Source organism: Struthio camelus, chromosome 3 (genome assembly GCF_040807025.1).
Source record: "Struthio camelus isolate bStrCam1 chromosome 3, bStrCam1.hap1, whole genome shotgun sequence".
NCBI classification, from domain to species: Eukaryota; Metazoa; Chordata; class Aves; order Struthioniformes; family Struthionidae; genus Struthio; species Struthio camelus.
In genome coordinates, this window is record NC_090944.1 from 100,009,342 (window position 1) to 100,026,758 (window position 17,417).

Genomic DNA, 17,417 nt, shown 5'->3' on the forward strand with positions numbered 1-17,417 from the left:
TGTTTAGATCATATGCTTTCTTAAAAATAGCGCTTAGATCGAAACCGATGCCCAGAAGCAACGAGTATGATTCCTTTGCAGAAGGAATGCTGGAACGGGGATTGCCATTCGGGTCTTTGCAATTGGCCAGGGCGAAGGAAGCTCCAAACGTACTAAAAAAATTCAAAAGCCTTTTGTATCCATGCTATATTGGTAGTGAGAAGAATTACAGAACTACATGAAAAGACTAAGATTTGTGGCACTGGAGAGACCTACTTTTAAGTCAGTCTCTAATAATACTTATTGGTGGGATTACATTAGCCCCACAGTTCTTCATGGGAGAAATTTTCTTAATCCTGCATGTCCCAGCTTTCAGAGTTTTTATAGCCCATATCCAGTATAAATATAGATAGTACAGAGCAGAGATATGGCGTTATGGTCTGATCTTAGTGACTCTTCTCCTTCCCTGCCAGGGAATTTCTTCCAATATTTCAACAGAACTTTTCCTTCCTGTTAGAAAGGAGCACTATTAAAAGGCAACTAAAACTAGTGAACATCGCAAGACAGTACCCTGCACTCCTCCTCCAGACTTCACTACCCTGAGCAACTCAAAAAAAAAAAACAAAAACAAAAAAGAAACAACCCATCCTCCTTTCAGCTCACTCTAAATCAGTCCTTCACTAAAGCTCAAAGTATCTCAATGGCAATTCCTTAGGCTTTACTTAAGTGAAAAGAGTCAGAGTCCATATGGCTCAGAAACAGCAGTTTACTGGTGGCAGACAGAGCCTGCCCACCCCGTGACCCAGCAGCACACAAGCACCAGTGCATCACTGCGTTTCATTTGACAATACAGCCCCAGGAGCAGTCACCTCCTGCGGACTCAGGGCATGGGCAGAGATCACTTGCATCTGCCTGTAAAGTCTCACATATTTTTGGCTGAGCTGTTTTGCCAAGTCGAGAGAAATGGGTCTGTTCTTGGACTGCCAGATATGCTGTTCATGTCTCCAAATAGTCCCTAACCCAATGTTTAGGAAACTAAGGTTTCCCTCGTCTCCTGTGCAGCATCAAAAAATAGGAATGCTTCCTGCAGATTAATGTGCTAATAAAAAGCAGTTGAAGACTGGAGATCACCAAAAAAAAAAAAAATTAAAGTGGGATGTTTTCCCATTGGAAAGAATCACTTGGTTATGAAGACACAACTTGCAATTTCCACAGGATCGTTTAAATTCTTACAGAACATCATTGGGATTTTTTTTTTTTTTTAATGATGGCATTTCAGTAATGCCTGAAAATGGTACATGGTGAATTCTATCTGAAATGACTCTCTCATTTGTCAGGGATTATCTAAATCACCAGTCCCCAATGTAGGCTGAAGCAACACAGGGCACAAATTAATAAATACTGCCAGAGGAGATCACAGCACAGGTAAAGAAGAGCAGACAGATGTGGCAGCTCTATAGGTTTGGGAAGATACCCAATAGACACAAGGCTGCTAGAAAACAGCACTGGGAAATAAGGGACAGTAAGCATCAGCAGGGGGGAAAGGGGCTATGGCAGAGGAGCAGAAGTGTTGAGGAGGAAAAACAGTCAATGAGGTCCAATTAAAGAAATGGTTAGGAGCAAAAGGCCTGGATACACCTGATCCTGAAATCAGGATTCAGTGGAGGACATCAGCCAGAAAGATCTCTTGCTATAGCTTCCAGTCCTACATCTTTAATTCTTTTTTGAAGTAAGTTAAAGCGTTAAGAGTGAAAGCAAATTGTTTCAACTGGGCTGAAAAAGGATCACAGGAAATTTTGAAATCTGACTCAATTCACTTGAAAATTTCAATTTGGACATCATATGGAGATTTCTACAAACGGGAAATTCTAATTCCCGTATAGTTTTGTTCAGGATACTCTGTTAATATTCACCTTTTTAAATGCACAAACAACAACCGGATTCAATACCTCGCTATTTATTTTGTTCAGCAATTAGTTCAATTAGAAGTGCACATATTAACAAGCTGCACTCGAGGCTAAGTAAAGCCCAAAGCCTTTGGCTTGGCCAAAGAGAACTTTCCTCTCAACTGCTACAAAAACAGAGCCGCCCAGTAGTTTAGATCAGATTATCAAAAGGAATATGAATTAGAGGACAGTCCCCAAAAGAAAATAGACCTGGCTGCTCTCAGATTTATCTGGATCATCTGCCCTGAGTAGTCAACCCCCATAAATTCACTGTTTTAACTAGAAAATAACCTCTTTTCCAGATGTTCCCGATTGCCACCTAATACTATACAGACCTCTAACAGTATACTTCCAACTAGAAACATGCACAACATCTTAAGCACACGTTATTTCTAGTAACGCAGGTCCGTCTCACTGAAATCAAAGCCTACAACTCTGGATGTAGAGAAACTTGAGCTGGTTTCAAGTGCAACATGAGGACCATGGAGCTGCAAGCATAATGCAAAGACACCCAAAGACACCATGGCTCCAGGCTATCCAGCGTGAATCCTAGAAGTGTGTTCACGCAATACTATTCCCAGAGCAACAGGCCGTGTTTCCTAGCTTCACTGCTACTTACACATAAGCCAGAATAGGATACTGCATTATTCCTTCCAGACTTTCTTGTGCAGGTCATTGCCAGCACAGGGAGGGCAGCACAGTGTCTCATTTCACAGCAGAGAAACACCACAGCAGCTTTACCACTGACTCTCTTGTTTTAAACCTGTGTTACAAATACTATGGTCTTTTCTATCCTTCACAGTCATACTTTCCATATTATCTTCCATAATAAATCTACCTGTGGCATTATTATTGATGCTGCAGTAAGTACCTAATGTATGTTGCACACATTTGCCGTACAATAAATCAAAATGACATATCTTCTTCCTTTCTTCCTCCATATGTTTTAATCCCAGAATGGAATGGCTTTGGCATGTTGAAAATGTCACAGATTATATGAAGGAATAATTATTTAGAGAAGCACATAATGTATAAAAAGATTATGTGAAGGTCAATAAGAGTACTTAAAAAGTTAAAATCACATGCATTTAATAGAACATCACTAGCCCGTTTTGAACTTTAGTCAGTTTTCTTCATTTTTCTCTTCAGTTTCTCTCTATGCAAAAAAAAGGACGGCAACTCCACAACCTCTCTGGCAGCCTGTTCCACTTCCTGGCAATCCTCAGGGTGAAAGAGCTTTTCCTTATACCTCAGAAGGAGCTCTCTCATTTCAACTTATGCCCGTTGTCCCTTGTCCCCTGCCGTGCAGCACTGTGAAGAGCCCGGCTCTACCTTCTTGGCATCCTCTTCGTAGGTACCAGGGGCTCCTGTTAGGTTGCCCTAAGGGCTTCTCTACTCTGTAAATTCTTGAATCGTGTTTCCTCTTAAAGAGCTAGGACATATGCTTTGCTGTGATGAATGTCACTCTTGAAATATAAATTATTTTACTACACACCTGGCTTACAACCTTTGGCCTACAACCAAACTACTGAAGAACCATTTTTGACCCTCTAATCAAACATAATGCAACACTAAACATTTCAACTTAGTTTTGTCTGTTTTATCTCATCGATTACAATCCTGTATCTGTAGCTATAAAAAGAGTCAAAAAATAAAACAAGGTAACATGTTTACACTCTCTGTCCATAACTACAAATAAAAAATTGCAACATGGAGGTATGACAATGAGGAAAATGCATGAAGACCCTGTAAATAAAGTTTTCAAATGGCTGTTTTACTTCAGTACCTTATAGCTGTTTTCAAATGGCTGTTTTACTTCAGTACCTTATAGCTGTTATTCTTCATCTTACCTGACAGGATTTACCGCAATATTTAGCGACCTTGCACTGAGAGCATCTGTGCAGATGTTCCTTCCTGTTTAAAAAAAAGTACGTATAAATACAAATAAAGCTTTATATATATCCTGCCTGCATAACTAACAATTGTCAAGCGGGGAAGAAAAGTATCTAAAAAACCAAGAGTAATCTGAAACTCATTGTCACATAGAAATCCCATATTGTTACAAAAAAAGGTATATTCTCAGTACTCATGACTCAGTGCCACGCCAGCCTCTTCGCATCAACAGTAAAGGTATGCTTTCTCTTTTTTTTTTTTGACCATACAGCTATAACCCTGAGGAATTTGATTTTGTAGATAACAGAATTAGAGCTGTGCAATACAGCTAGTTAATACGTTTATTGTCTGTCTTAAGCAAGTCTTTGTCTTAAGCAAGTGTTATCATCTGCCTTAAGACCTCGCTGTGAACCTGCAAACTGAGACATCAAATTATAACTTTATAATAGAGTCTGAAGTCGACACCTCAGCAGAAGTTTCTATCTTAGAAAAATACTTCTTCTGATCGGTGGGCAGTAAGACCAAAACAAAAATTCGGTGAGAGAGAAAATAAAATCTAGTGAACGTGAGAAGGATAAGATAACTATTAGAGATATACATCACAATCTAATGGTGAACAGCATCTCCTGACTCAAATACAATTTTCTGATGCTATCTCAGTTTACAGTTATATGAGGTAAGAAGAAAATATCAGCAAAGTTTTGTAAATTTTCAGGCATTAAGAAGATATTAAAACACACAGGAAATAATAATTACATCTCAAACATTTCAGATCAATAGAAACAAGAAACAGATTTTGATGCTTCCCTCTTAATTTCCTGTAGACAATACTGAATATGCTGCATGACTTCGGTGACACCGAAAGGTTTTCACTTTCATACCTTAATATGCAAAGCTACCTACATGCTTTATGGGCATACACTAGCCCTGAGAAAATAGCAGATACCTTTTATGCTTTGGTTTGGGTTTCTGGTTTTTTATTTTTTCTTTAAAGATTGAAAGAGGGAGAGGTACATTACAGACATATCGGTAAACTGGACTGCATAATTCTTATTACTACACCTTAGACTTATTCCTGGCCATGCCTCCGACCTTAACGAGGGGCCTGCAGCCGAGTACGGCTCAGCTACCCCAAGGAAGCGTCATCACGTCCTGCCCCCAAGGCGCTCTGGAGTACCCCTTCCTCATCCTTCTACAAGGTAAAGCGAGGGGTCTCAGACAAACACACGCGCCCCAACACACGCATTGTTATAATGCCTTATATTTCACAGCCTAAAATGTCATTATAAATATTAACTCAGCCTTCCAATATACTCGTGAAATAACTAAGTGCCTAACATAGCCCATTTCAAACTGAAAGGGCAAGTTCAAGTTTTCAGTTTAAGGACTTTCCTCTGTAAGATTCCCAGTGGCTTCCCATTGATACTACATACATCCTTCTCACTCCTGCCCCACCATGGCAACTGATGCAGCTAAAACGAGGTGCAGCTCTCCGTCACTGTTGACACCAGAAGAAAATTCCCTCACTCTTCAGTAGTTTAGAGACTGCATCACATGTACTCTGACTCCCAGCAAAACTGCTTTATCATGTGGCCATTCTTTCCTCTTAAAATTGCTTAGTGATCACCAAATTTTAATTTCTATGGGCGACTTTAAAACTGCGGAATAAATCTCTAAAGCCAATATCCAAAGTAGGAAAACCACAAATAGCCCACAAACCTAGAACTAGTTCAATCTAGAACTTCTGAATAATGAATTTAGTTCACTGAACCTAGCCGTGAAATCATAACTATCGGAAGTAAAGGCAGAACATCAGAAACACCCGTGAAACATCCTCTAGCACAAACCAACCTCTCCTTTCCGTAAATCCCATAAAAGGAAAAAGTACTTCACTAAGGTATGAAATTACTGCTGTGTTTCAACAATTAAAATAACAACTTAGGTACTGTTTTTGGATTCTTATAAGCATTAGAGAGAGTTTCAATGGCTTCATTGGTCAGAGATTAAGAGCAGCAATACGCATGGGTCGTAAACCCATGTTATAATAATGCCTTCCTTACCTTCCTACCCGCAAAGCCAAGCCTGGGGACTGAAAAACTGTTAACTCTTATCAATTCCTTCAAACAAAATCTACAATCTTTCTTACATAAATAACAGGTTTTTGATTTAAACATATGAAGCTGAAGGACAATTCAGAGTTAGAAATAAGTAAGAAATCTTCATTTTGCCTGCAGAGGAGAGCTTCTTGCCTTTTAACGTTGAAAAATGACACAACTCTAACCAGCCTATGATAGAGGAGTGCATATTTCTTATTTTAGATTAGGACGTTAGGTCACAGTAATTTGGGAAGAAACACATTTCAGAATATTTGCTGTAGACAGCAAAAAAAAAAAAAAAAAAGGCAAAAAACCAAAAACACCCGTCTGGAACCACTCACTGATTTGGATATCACTAGTCATCCAGATATAAATAAATGGTCACATACTACACACACAAATTAATCCCCATCAAGACTAGCTTTGACATACATTTTGTAATACTAAGCAGAGTATTGCTTCATGGACAGAAGAATCATTTTTAAGAAATTCACATGCTCTTTCTAGATGTGTGGAAAATTTTCACAATTAACAGCACAGATTACAGTTTTGAAGGTAGGTCTTTCAAATTACTGAAAGAACACACTGCAAGAATTTTAACTTGTTTAGCCATCAGTTTGTTATCTTTCAAGTTTGTTAGTGAGCCATTCACAACGGCTCAATTCACAATTCACATTCACAATTCATCATGGGCAATACAACCACTAAAACTCTTCCTACCAACCTAGAATAATAAAGAATGAGAAATATCTAGAACTTTGGTTTGTTACTGAGCTACGCGTACGTATGGCCGTAACTCCTGACACCATCATGCTGCAGTTTGTCTATGTTGTTCTTTACAGTTTCATTTTATGCAGTTTTACATAAAACCCACCCAGACAGTACATGAAGGATCACGTTCAGCCTTACTTTTCCTGAATACCTTCTTTTTACAGAATATTCCACATCCATGTTAGCAATCTCTGCTGAACTTCTCTTCTCTGTCATACAGTATTATCTGAATTATTAAGTAGAATCAAGCACATATTTCAGAAAAATTATGCGCAAGCATTCCTATGCAAGTTTCACCAAACAATTAACCTCAATTTTTGCATCACTTAGAAGTTAACCCCCTAACTCACCCTACCGCAGAATGACTGAGCATAATACTTTCTGAAGATAGACATTTTTGTTCTAAATGATATTCATCCTAACACCTTAATTATGACTTTGATAAAATAAAATTTGCAACGTAAGTCACGTACCCATTAAAGTAACAAAAAGTCACAGCAGCAACAAGTAAATCACAAATCCACAAAGCAGAGTAACTTTTTAAACTTAAATGAACGAACACCATAACCATTAAATAGAAATCTGTAAGAGTTCTCCAAAGCTTTATTCTTATATCAGAAAACTAGACACTATGACCTTAATATACTGCAAATATAGCAGTGATTTACTTGATTTACTTGATACCTTGATTTACTTCTTCCACGAGATGCCGGGATTTACAAGTGAAGTCACCAACACTTATTCATTTTGTCTTATGAAAAACAATTTGTGGACTAGTCTCCACAAAGCACCAAGCTTTTTCAGTTCCCACGGAAGGTTCAATATATTACAGGATTAGTTGCCTTGTATCCTTTGTCCTCAAGGGTTAACACTGAAATAGCAACAAACCTGCATACACAAAATCTAAGGACTATCACTCAAAATTTGGGTTTTTGCCAAACTGGCATTACCAGCCAGATTATTCGAATAAGGTCACTCCCCGCTGGCACTGTATAATGAATGAACTATCCATACATCTTTGGGGGTTTCTTTGAATGATAAGCAGATGTAGAATGTTTGCTGCAGCACTGAATAGCAAAGTTACTAATGAAATCATTGCTCTCTCTTTTGATCCTCTTCTACCTCCCAAACCTTCTTCCTTTACATTTATAGCACCCATGAATCTTGCAATACAGCAGTTTAAACATAAAATAAAACACTTAATTTGAATATAAAGAATTCAGGAATAAAATTCATGTATTCGTATATATATGAGTCATGTATTTTAGAACATTTTTAAAAGTGAGACAATTTGCCCAGTTTATTCCTGTCCTTCTCAATACTTCATTAATGTTACAGGTATTATTGAAACAATTCAAGTCACTATAATTCCATGCACTATAATTTCAATGTATTTCTCATTAACTGTAAATATCATCTGGAGACAGTGTCAGGTTACACACAGGTTATCTGCTGCAACTCACCTAACATGATTAGCCTCATGGACGATAAAATGCACACAGTTTGAACTAACACATTCAGCAACAGTATTTTAGTCTCTGGAAAGGCTTCTGCTGCAGAATAAAATGAAATGAAGATACAGCAATTTAAAATAAATTATTAGTTTTCCAACACAACTTCAGTGAGTATTTCCATCTCTAAACCCCTTATCAAATAGCAAGCACAAATAAGGATTTTGGTCTGTACTAAAAAAATCCACAATGATGAAGTAAGAGGGAGCTTCAGTGGCCTTCCAGCGTGGTGTTACAGTTGGGTGCAGAATTTTACCCAGAGGAATTTGGATATTACTACTTATCTTTGTTATTATTGGCTACAAGCCCCATTGACAGAGTAGACCCCCCCCCCAAATGTACACAGAAGACAAAAATAAACCTTGTAATTGGAGGGCAGAGGAGGAGAAGTCCCAAAAGATGGATGTGGACAGGAAACAAAAGAAAACCTCCCAGACAGGGAAATGATAAATAAGGTTGTTAAGGAGGAAGTGACACGCACATGAACGAAAAACTTTTTTTTCCCCCCTGTTTTTCTCCCCCACCATCTTTTTGTTCAAGGTACCGTAGTGGCAGAGCATTTTAAGGCAGGGGCTGAAGCACAGCAGGGTGGCGCGGTCTGCAGGGGGGCTCCTCAGGGCAGCAAAAAGCACCGTTACAAACCTCACGAGAACGGGACGAGCTCTACGTCACAGGCACGACCGAAGAGGCTGACCAGCCTTTGCCTGCACTGGCAGGTCCTATAGTGCCACATTGGCGCGCTTACAACGCGCAAAACATCACCCTTTTAGAAATGCCAAATTAACAGCTAATCAAAGCACCATGATAATAACCAACGAGGCCTCAATAAAAGGAAGTACTTTTGCTTGCCAAAGAAGGGCCTAACATAATTAAAAAACACAGCAAAACCCAAACAAACAGAATTAGGCTACTTAATTTACGATGAAAACGCACCTACGCTTCTCCGGTGATTACAGGCCCTTGACTCTCTGCCTCTTATCACAAGATAAGCGCTGGCTATAACAGCAGGCTTGATTACCACAGAGCGCTGAACAGTCCTTTTTTTACACAGCGTATTCACACTTCAGCTTCTGCCACAGCTTGCAGGACGAAAAAGGCGCTCTCCTATCAGTTCCCCCCCTTCCCCGCTGGATGTGGTGTTGCTGCTGTTCCTCAGTCAGTGAGGCAGCCCTCCCTCCCCCGTAGCCTACCTGAGACAAGAGCTGCTGGTTCAGACGCACCTTTTCGTGTTGAACCCGCTTCCCAAACGACTTCTCCGACCTCTGAGGTTCAGTCAAACAGGTCAAGTGCATAAAGTCTACCTGGGTTTTTTTTTTTTTTTTCTTTTTTTGAACGTGCACGTTTAAGACCTGTCACGAAGTGAAAACAACCGATACCCCCCATTTGGCAAACACATCATTCACAGTTTTACTGATCTATTTCTGTCTTTTAGTAACAAAGATGCCAGTAACGCAGCATTCGTAAGGCGGCAGATCTGCGAGCAGAGCGGCCATGTTAAATTCAGCTACAACGTGCTCTCCTCACCTCCCTCCCAGCAGATGAACAACGCAGTATAACGGCACGACTGGTGTCCCAACTGCTATGCCCGGCTGCTCCCCGGCCCGGGCACCCACGACGCTGTTCAGCTGCGAGCGCGTGACGGCAGGGCCCGCAGCCCCGGGCGCAGAGGGGCCGCGTCCCCCCGCCAGTCAGCCAGCGCTACGCCGAGCCTCCTCGGCCTTTCGTACCCAGTGCTATGAGCTGGTAAAGAACAGTATTCAGAAAACAGAGATTAAAACGCAGCAGGCCCTTACGGGAGCTTGACTTCCATCAGAAATAGGCTTCAAAAGGAACCACTTGTACACTGTCTGAAACACGGCTGCTGGGCTTATCTAGTGTCAGGGAGGTATTTACACTGCCGCTCAGCTCCAACTTAATCCTTTGAGTTTAAGGGGCAATAGCACAAAGTTACCTGCAGGTCATACAAGTATCTCCCGTATTCTCCATTTGCACACACTGCTGCGGTGAATAAGAATTGATTTTTTTTTCCCCTGTAACAGCAGCACTGGGGAGGAGTTGCTTCTGAAGAGTAGCAGGAACACCAACAATTTAGAGTTAAAAGATAATAACTGAACTTAACCATCAGGGATCAGAGTCACTTTTTTCAAGGGAGAGCCAAGATAGACTTTATAAGAATAAAACTTTTTTATTCCCAAATACATATGATCACAATAACCAACATACTACAGTATGGCCTGTGGTGAAAGTTTAGTTAACGCATTTGTCCCCACCAAGCACAGCACCGAGTAACATCAGAGAAATATAGTTTATTCAGCATGACATGTCTTACCTCATCCCTTTGCTTCCTCAAATCTCATGTGCCACTTAATGCTTTAGTTTACTGCTATTTTCTGGAATTCCTATTATGTCTGGCTTTGCATTTAACTCCCTGAAACATTTCTGGATGCATCGTATAAGAACAAACAGAATTCAAATACATTAGGGGAGAAAGAGAGAATCCTTCTGCTCACAGTGAGCCTCAACTCCGTTCAGATTCTACAATCATCCCTGCTTAGCTATCATCTTTATTTAGTTTATAAATACATACACTAAATAGGTAACGAACATCCTGGGTCATATTACCTGAGCTGACAGGAAGGGCGGTATTTTTTGTCTGGTTTTGTGTATTGGGTATTAGCTCTCTTTTTTTTTTTTCCATTTTTATTCTTCTTCTGAAGAACGCCTGGTCCAAAAATTCTGAAAAACATTCTTCTAAATAAACCTTGGTTGTAGTCTCCCATCACTCCTCCACTTCAGTAGCATCTTTTCTTAAACTCATGTTGGATTTGTAGTTTATTCTCTTCTTTTGGGGATCAAAGGAGACAGGGCTGAAGGCAGGCTAGAAAAACAGTAAGTAGCAGAAGATATCCATATGGTAGATTTTTATTTATGCTTACGTAGCAGCAAGTCGTCCCGTTGATGCAGCGACAGCAGCGTTACTAAGCCCTGATAAGAAAATGTTTATTTTTCAAAAACTTCTTCACATTACTTTGAAAAAGATATAATCTTTAAAAATTTCCCTACATTCAACAGAATGGTGCAAAACTCTTCGCTGAAATTGAGCGGTTATCTTGAGCTACACATAGAAGATTCTCCTTCAGCTAAACCGAAAAAAAAAAATTTAGTTTTCTGAAAATGCAGCTTTTGGAAGCGCCACATGCATTCTGATAAAACCAGGAACAGAAAATTACATGACTCTGCCTTGAACTGGTAACTGATTAAAATTTTCACATGCAGTGCTTTCCAATAACATCTGTGACGGAATTTGTAAGAAGAAATACCTAACAATACGGCCAAACAGGTAAGAAATTTATTCTTACTTTTTAATCTAACTTATTCTTTCAGTACTCACTTCTAATCCTAACCTGCAGGGAAATACAGGATAAGATCTCTACTGAAAAACAAGCGAGAGCTCCAAGAGCCATTTCAGCAGCATGAGGCCACATTCCGCCCCTTTACCTAAAAAATGTAGTTTTTTTTAGAGAAACACACAGTAGCTCCCAAAACAGCCCATTTTTATTCTAGAAGACAGACTAGCTTTATTCTAAAGTATCACCTACCTTTAAATAGGCAGACAGATAGTTATACACACACACACGCTTTATCAACATGTAGGATGAGTAAAACAAATGCTACTGCACCAGAAATCAATAACTCTGAAAATGCTCTAAATTATCCTCCCAGAGAAACTCACTGCTATCCCCCCACTGAGAGCGCTGAGGCAGAAACACAGCAAAATTTGGTTCTGAGACCACAGGATAACTACTTTAAATTGCCTCCTAAACCTCCTTACCCTGCAAAGCTACTTTGCCACAATCCCACTCACATCAAGGCTGTCCTTTCCATTACAACATTTACCCACAGATGGCATGCCCACATGCCTTCAGCAGTTTAAGGCTTAAATGGATTAATTTAAGTGACACAGTGCATGCCGAAGACTATTCCACAATATGAAAACACCACATCTGTAACTTAAAAACACATGCAAGAAAAGCTACATGCAATGCATAGTCTATAGACTTATTTCTTGAACATGTGGGTGCAAATCCAAAGCAAAGTATAACAAAATATTGCATCGCTCCTCTTTTTTTTTTCCTTACAAAAATGACAAACGTTGCTCATTTATCATCTCTATCTCCATGTCAAGTATTTTCTGTTTTCTGACCTATGGATCAGCATTCCACAAGGAGAAAGTTGTTGCTCTAAATTATTGTACTACAGTAATATTAAGCAGGAAGTAAATATTTATCTAGTAAATATTTACTTCCTGCTTAATATTATCTCTTGCATCATAGAGATCTCTGATTTTCAGTCCTCTGATCCTCTCAGAGGAATATCTTCAATCTTTTCATTTGTTAGCCCTTTTCTATATTTCTTCTTGCCCATATTTATATTTTTAGGACATGTTTTTAGAGGTTCTGCAATGCTTTTCAGCATTGCAGATGCTAATCTTCATCTTCCTCCTACTTATTTTTCTGTTTTCACCTATGAACAATGAAATACAAAAGATTTTTCATTCTTTATGGCACAGATTTGGAAAGCACTGAACAAATAATAAAATAATCCAAGCAAAGAACCTGGACAGACACAGCAATACAGCTGGGCTCAAAATAAATCGTGGTGCATTATGTCTTTTAGATTAAGAATTTGGCAAGGATGCAGACACCAAATTACGTGCTCATTTTCACTTGCTTGGTTCTTATGTTCATATTACGCCCAAGTTAAGCAACTTCAAGATGCTTAACACAGTTTATTAGAATAGGATAGTCAGTTCTGCTGATAAAGTCTGTTCACTTAACTCTGAAGAACCTACCAAGCTAGAAAACAAGAGTGAAGGACAAGAAAACTATTTCTATCAGACAGCAGAGATGACTGATGACACGGAGAAACAGATTCACCCATGTACTGGCACCGGGCCCAGGGAAACAGCTTGTTCCTCCCTTGCTCAGGTGTAACCTGATACCATGAAGTCTTCCAAGATATCCACCAGGGTATTCTTGTAATCAACTGAACGCTCCTAACATCCTGCTGTGGACTTTGGCATCAAAAGGATGTAAAAATTAAGAAGGCTCTTGACAGGAGTTACGCTGCTTGCCAGCCCCCCGCCACCCCAGCGGAGCAGGACGGCTGCCTCCCGTACCTGTACCGCTCTGGTTACACGCCCACCGTACAAGTTTTCCTCTGACGGCAATTCTACACAGACAACCGCATTTCTGATACCAACTCGAAGCTTTATCTTTCAGAAACGCAGATTATATTTTGGCAATACCCCTGTTTCCTCTCCTAAACAAGTCTATACAATTGACAGACGCTGTGGGAAGCCCTAAGAAAGGTCACTGTGAGCAGATCTACGAACACCTGTGACAAATTTTTTACCAGCACCTGTCTAGTCCTCTTAGCCCAGCTAGATGGAGGGCCTTCGAAATTACCATATGCACGCACCTTCCAACACGTTTCTATTTATTTCTTCAGATCCCCTGTATTTCAACAGTTCTTTTCCTATCATTTTATCTTCTCCAGCCTCAAATGTATTTTCGTTTTCTTACCCTTGCTCACCTTTTTTCTCCTCCAATTTCCTCCACATTTCAACATTGCCCATTTGGCAATTTCCATCCCCTTTTCTGGATTATAAAGGCCTTGATTTTTGCTTAGAGAAGCTTCACTTCCTTCCCCTCCAGCCCCAGAAGATTTTTATCTGCCAACAGCTTCTGCTTAAGAATTAAACAACCTGGCTTGGAAACACCTGAAGAGAGGAGACTGTTTTTTTCAGCACAAGGCCAAGCATCTTTACTGAATCACTACAAGTGATGTCTTTACATTTTACACTCCTTATGCCAATTTTCATTTCACATCAGGATTTTTGCATCCAAACAACTTGATCTGAGAACATTTTACAAAATTTCTATCAAGTGCTCAAAAAAAATCCAGTACGTTACATCTCTCACTTGTCTCTCCAACAGATCCTGTATGTAAATGTGGAGGCATCTCCAACAGATCCTGTATGTAAATGTGGATGCATCTCTCTGTCCTCCTTGTTTAAATATCATGTATTTGGCTGTTTAGTGGGTCACTGAAAGGTGGATTTAGTGGGTCCTACTTTTAAAGCTTACTTTTGGAGATATCGGCCAAAAGGAATTAACGTATTTTATTCTAACGATGAGGTACAGGCTTTAACAGGGGCTACAGCACAGACTCTTCAAAGGCTGAAATGATAAAACCTGAACTAAATAGTTTTAATACTAGAGCATTAGATAAGCTGGGGTGGGAGGAAAGAGGAAAGAGCAAACATGCAACTCGTGAACTCAAGAAAAGGACCACTATGTGAATAACTCCTGTAAGCATAAAACAAAGTCACAGAGAAGTCTGATTTCTCTCAACCTTTTAATAATACCTTATTTTCTCAAAAGAGGTACAACTGTGTATACTGATTGGCACTGTTTGTTTTTGTAACATCCCTCCCAGGGCTATTTAAACTCACTGTCTGTTTTGAATAGCACAAAATTGCCAAATGTACTGCTTCTTGCTAAAGAGCTCATTTAGAAACTCACTACACCACTAAAAGCACTAGACTGTGCTTGTTCAGCTATAAATATTCAACTTCTTTCTGCATCACAGCATTTTTTGTAACATCTCCATAAAAGCTCATCACCTATAAAATAATGGCATGTCCTAGCTTCCAAACCGGTGCAAGTGAGAGCCTAAATATTTTCACATTCCATGAACTGATGCTATGCAGCCAAGGATGGACTGACTGCTCAAGCCTCTGCACTTCTGCTTTAGGTAGAGCCGTTTTCATACTTTTCTTTCTTTTTCCCCCATTAACTTTCTGACTGAGAAAGCAGGAGGTGAAAAGAATTCCCAGAAATATTTCATTTCACAGCCTTGGACTTCTGTGCAAGCCTCCGTAGCTCCCCCGGGACTGGGGGGGGGGCAGGGCGCAGAGCTGGCTGGTTTTCCTCCTTTCTTCTGCCATCCATCCTCCCTCCCCTCCTCCACCCCCCTGCCCAGCTTCCAACACTGAGCACTGGATACTTCTGGATAGAAACGCCCTAAGCGAGCTGTGCCAAATCCAACCCTAGAATTCTTTTTATGCATTCACTTACAATTACTGCTGCATTAGAAAAGTATCTTTCATGATAAATAACTATGGTTCAAATCAAAGCCTCCATTTAGAGTTAACTGCAATACATTCAAAATTAGGAAGAAAATCTAGTCAATAATAATAAGGAAGGAATTAAAAAGCAGCAGTGCACCCCTTAGTAAATGTATTTTTCTTTCTCACTCCCCCACCATTAAACCTAGTGTCCCACCAGCACAAGAAGAGTAAGATTTTTATTGACATTGATTTATGTATTTATTTCACATGATTCTCTGTAAGAAGAGTGAACTCCTTAAAAGAGACACCTACATAAATGTGAAACAATACAAAAATTCATCATTTGAGAAAAAAGAGCATGATGAAGTTTTCCCTGTTTTAGGGATGAAGTCATCTGTACAACTTTTCTATATCTGCTTGTCCTCTACAAACAACCTCCAACTACTACATCTGCATAACAAAAAAAACCTGCATGAACAGCTTGAGGTAAAAGATCAGTCCCTATGCTCAAACTAATTTGACAGCAGAGCAGCTACCTGAAAATTTTCCAGTTTATAAATATAAATATCTTCCTTCATTAGCACCAATGTATTTTATGAATAAACATTTCGTCCATTTCATCCCAGTTAGCACACTGAGCGTGGCCATCACAATCTACTCATAGGATTTACTCATCTACTCCTTTTGTCCTTTTCCCCCATACCACATGCACAAAGACTTCTCTTTCTCAAATTTGAGCATAGACGGGATTTGGGAGAGTATATCATAAACTCTGAACTTCACTGTTTTTGTTAATTTATTCCCAGCGTGCAATGATACAGAATTTAATCTGTGTAACATTTCATATTAGTACCGGGACAGCAATATTTCATATATTCCACATTTTCTGTAGCGTTTTTATATTTCTCAGTACTTACTATTGACATCTACAAGACAGGTAATGCCAAATTCTAATTTTAGTAAAGCTGTTTTACACTCTTAGCAATGCAAATAAGATCTTCAAGCAAGAGTAACTGTACCTTGTAGCTAAAAGTAGAAGTAAACCTTAAAACTGTCCTAAAATCCATTTATACTGCCAAATCGACTGCAAAATAGATCTTCTTATAAACAAATCCAGTCATTAAACTTTTCACATCCAAATCTATAAAGTCTTTGGGCTAAAAGATTGGCTGAAATCTCTATCTTGCGTTCAAAAGCGTTTGGCTGGCAGGTGCTTCTGCACTTCATTTACGTGTTTGCACCGAACCCCAGCAGACATCCCCAAACTCGGCCTCAACTCCCACTAGCAGGTGGCTGCAGTAACGCAGCCACGGTGCCCGGCGCTGCCTGTGAAAGCAGTAGCACCCAGCCCAAGCAGAGGTCCGCGCTGCCACACTGCTAGCAGAGTACCATCCCTCTGGCTGCAAGCAAATTCAGGGACACGTGCAAATAAGCACTCCCCAGCTACACGTGCACTGAAGACATGAAATGCTGCCAAGGCTTTTGGTAAATGTGCCAATGCAGTAACACCTGAGAAATACGAGGACTGAATCATGTGGTAATAAAGGTCATCTCTTGCTTGTCTCTGCCCCCACTTCATTCAGCAGCAGCAGGATTGGGCCCCAAACCCATTTCTCGTTCAACACTCTAAATCTAGGTCAAGTCAAACATTACAGAGCTAGCCAAGATGCCGCAACTACTGATCTAAGCAAGCCTTTGCAGGACTGGATTCTTCAGACTCCAAAATAAACAGCCAAGGAAAGCCATAAACCACTTTCACATTACTTAATTTTTACTCTCTGTACTCTGGTGACATCCTATGGCTAAAAGTGTAATAGAAGTTTCTTCACAAAGATTTTGGGAAAGGGGAAGCTGAGATGCACGTTCCTTTTAATAGGGAAGCCGAAAAAAATCCAAGTCAAAACAAATGGCTGTATAACTATAGTAACACCGGTATATTTTCGGAAAAAAAGAAGTTAAATTTTAACAGCCAAGAGCACTAAGAGCCTTCATGCACTGTCCCCCATCCTACACATCGATTACTTAAGTAACCAAAAGCTATACGTCATTTCTGGTTTCCAAATTTGCTGATTTCCAGTGGAAAGGT

The 17,417-nt window shown here is 39.8% G+C and overlaps 1 protein-coding gene across 3 annotated transcripts in view; it reads right to left on the reverse strand.

Moving 5' to 3' along the window:
• SMYD3 (SET and MYND domain containing 3) overlaps positions 1-17,417 on the reverse strand; it is a 441,959-nt gene that overhangs the window by 375,433 nt on the left and 49,109 nt on the right. For all 3 annotated transcript variants that reach the window (XM_068939324.1, XM_068939321.1, XM_068939323.1), the window contains exon 2: positions 3,776-3,839. In XM_068939324.1, the coding sequence (XP_068795425.1) occupies positions 3,776-3,839 (64 nt within the window). The remainder of the gene's footprint in view (positions 1-3,775; positions 3,840-17,417) is intronic.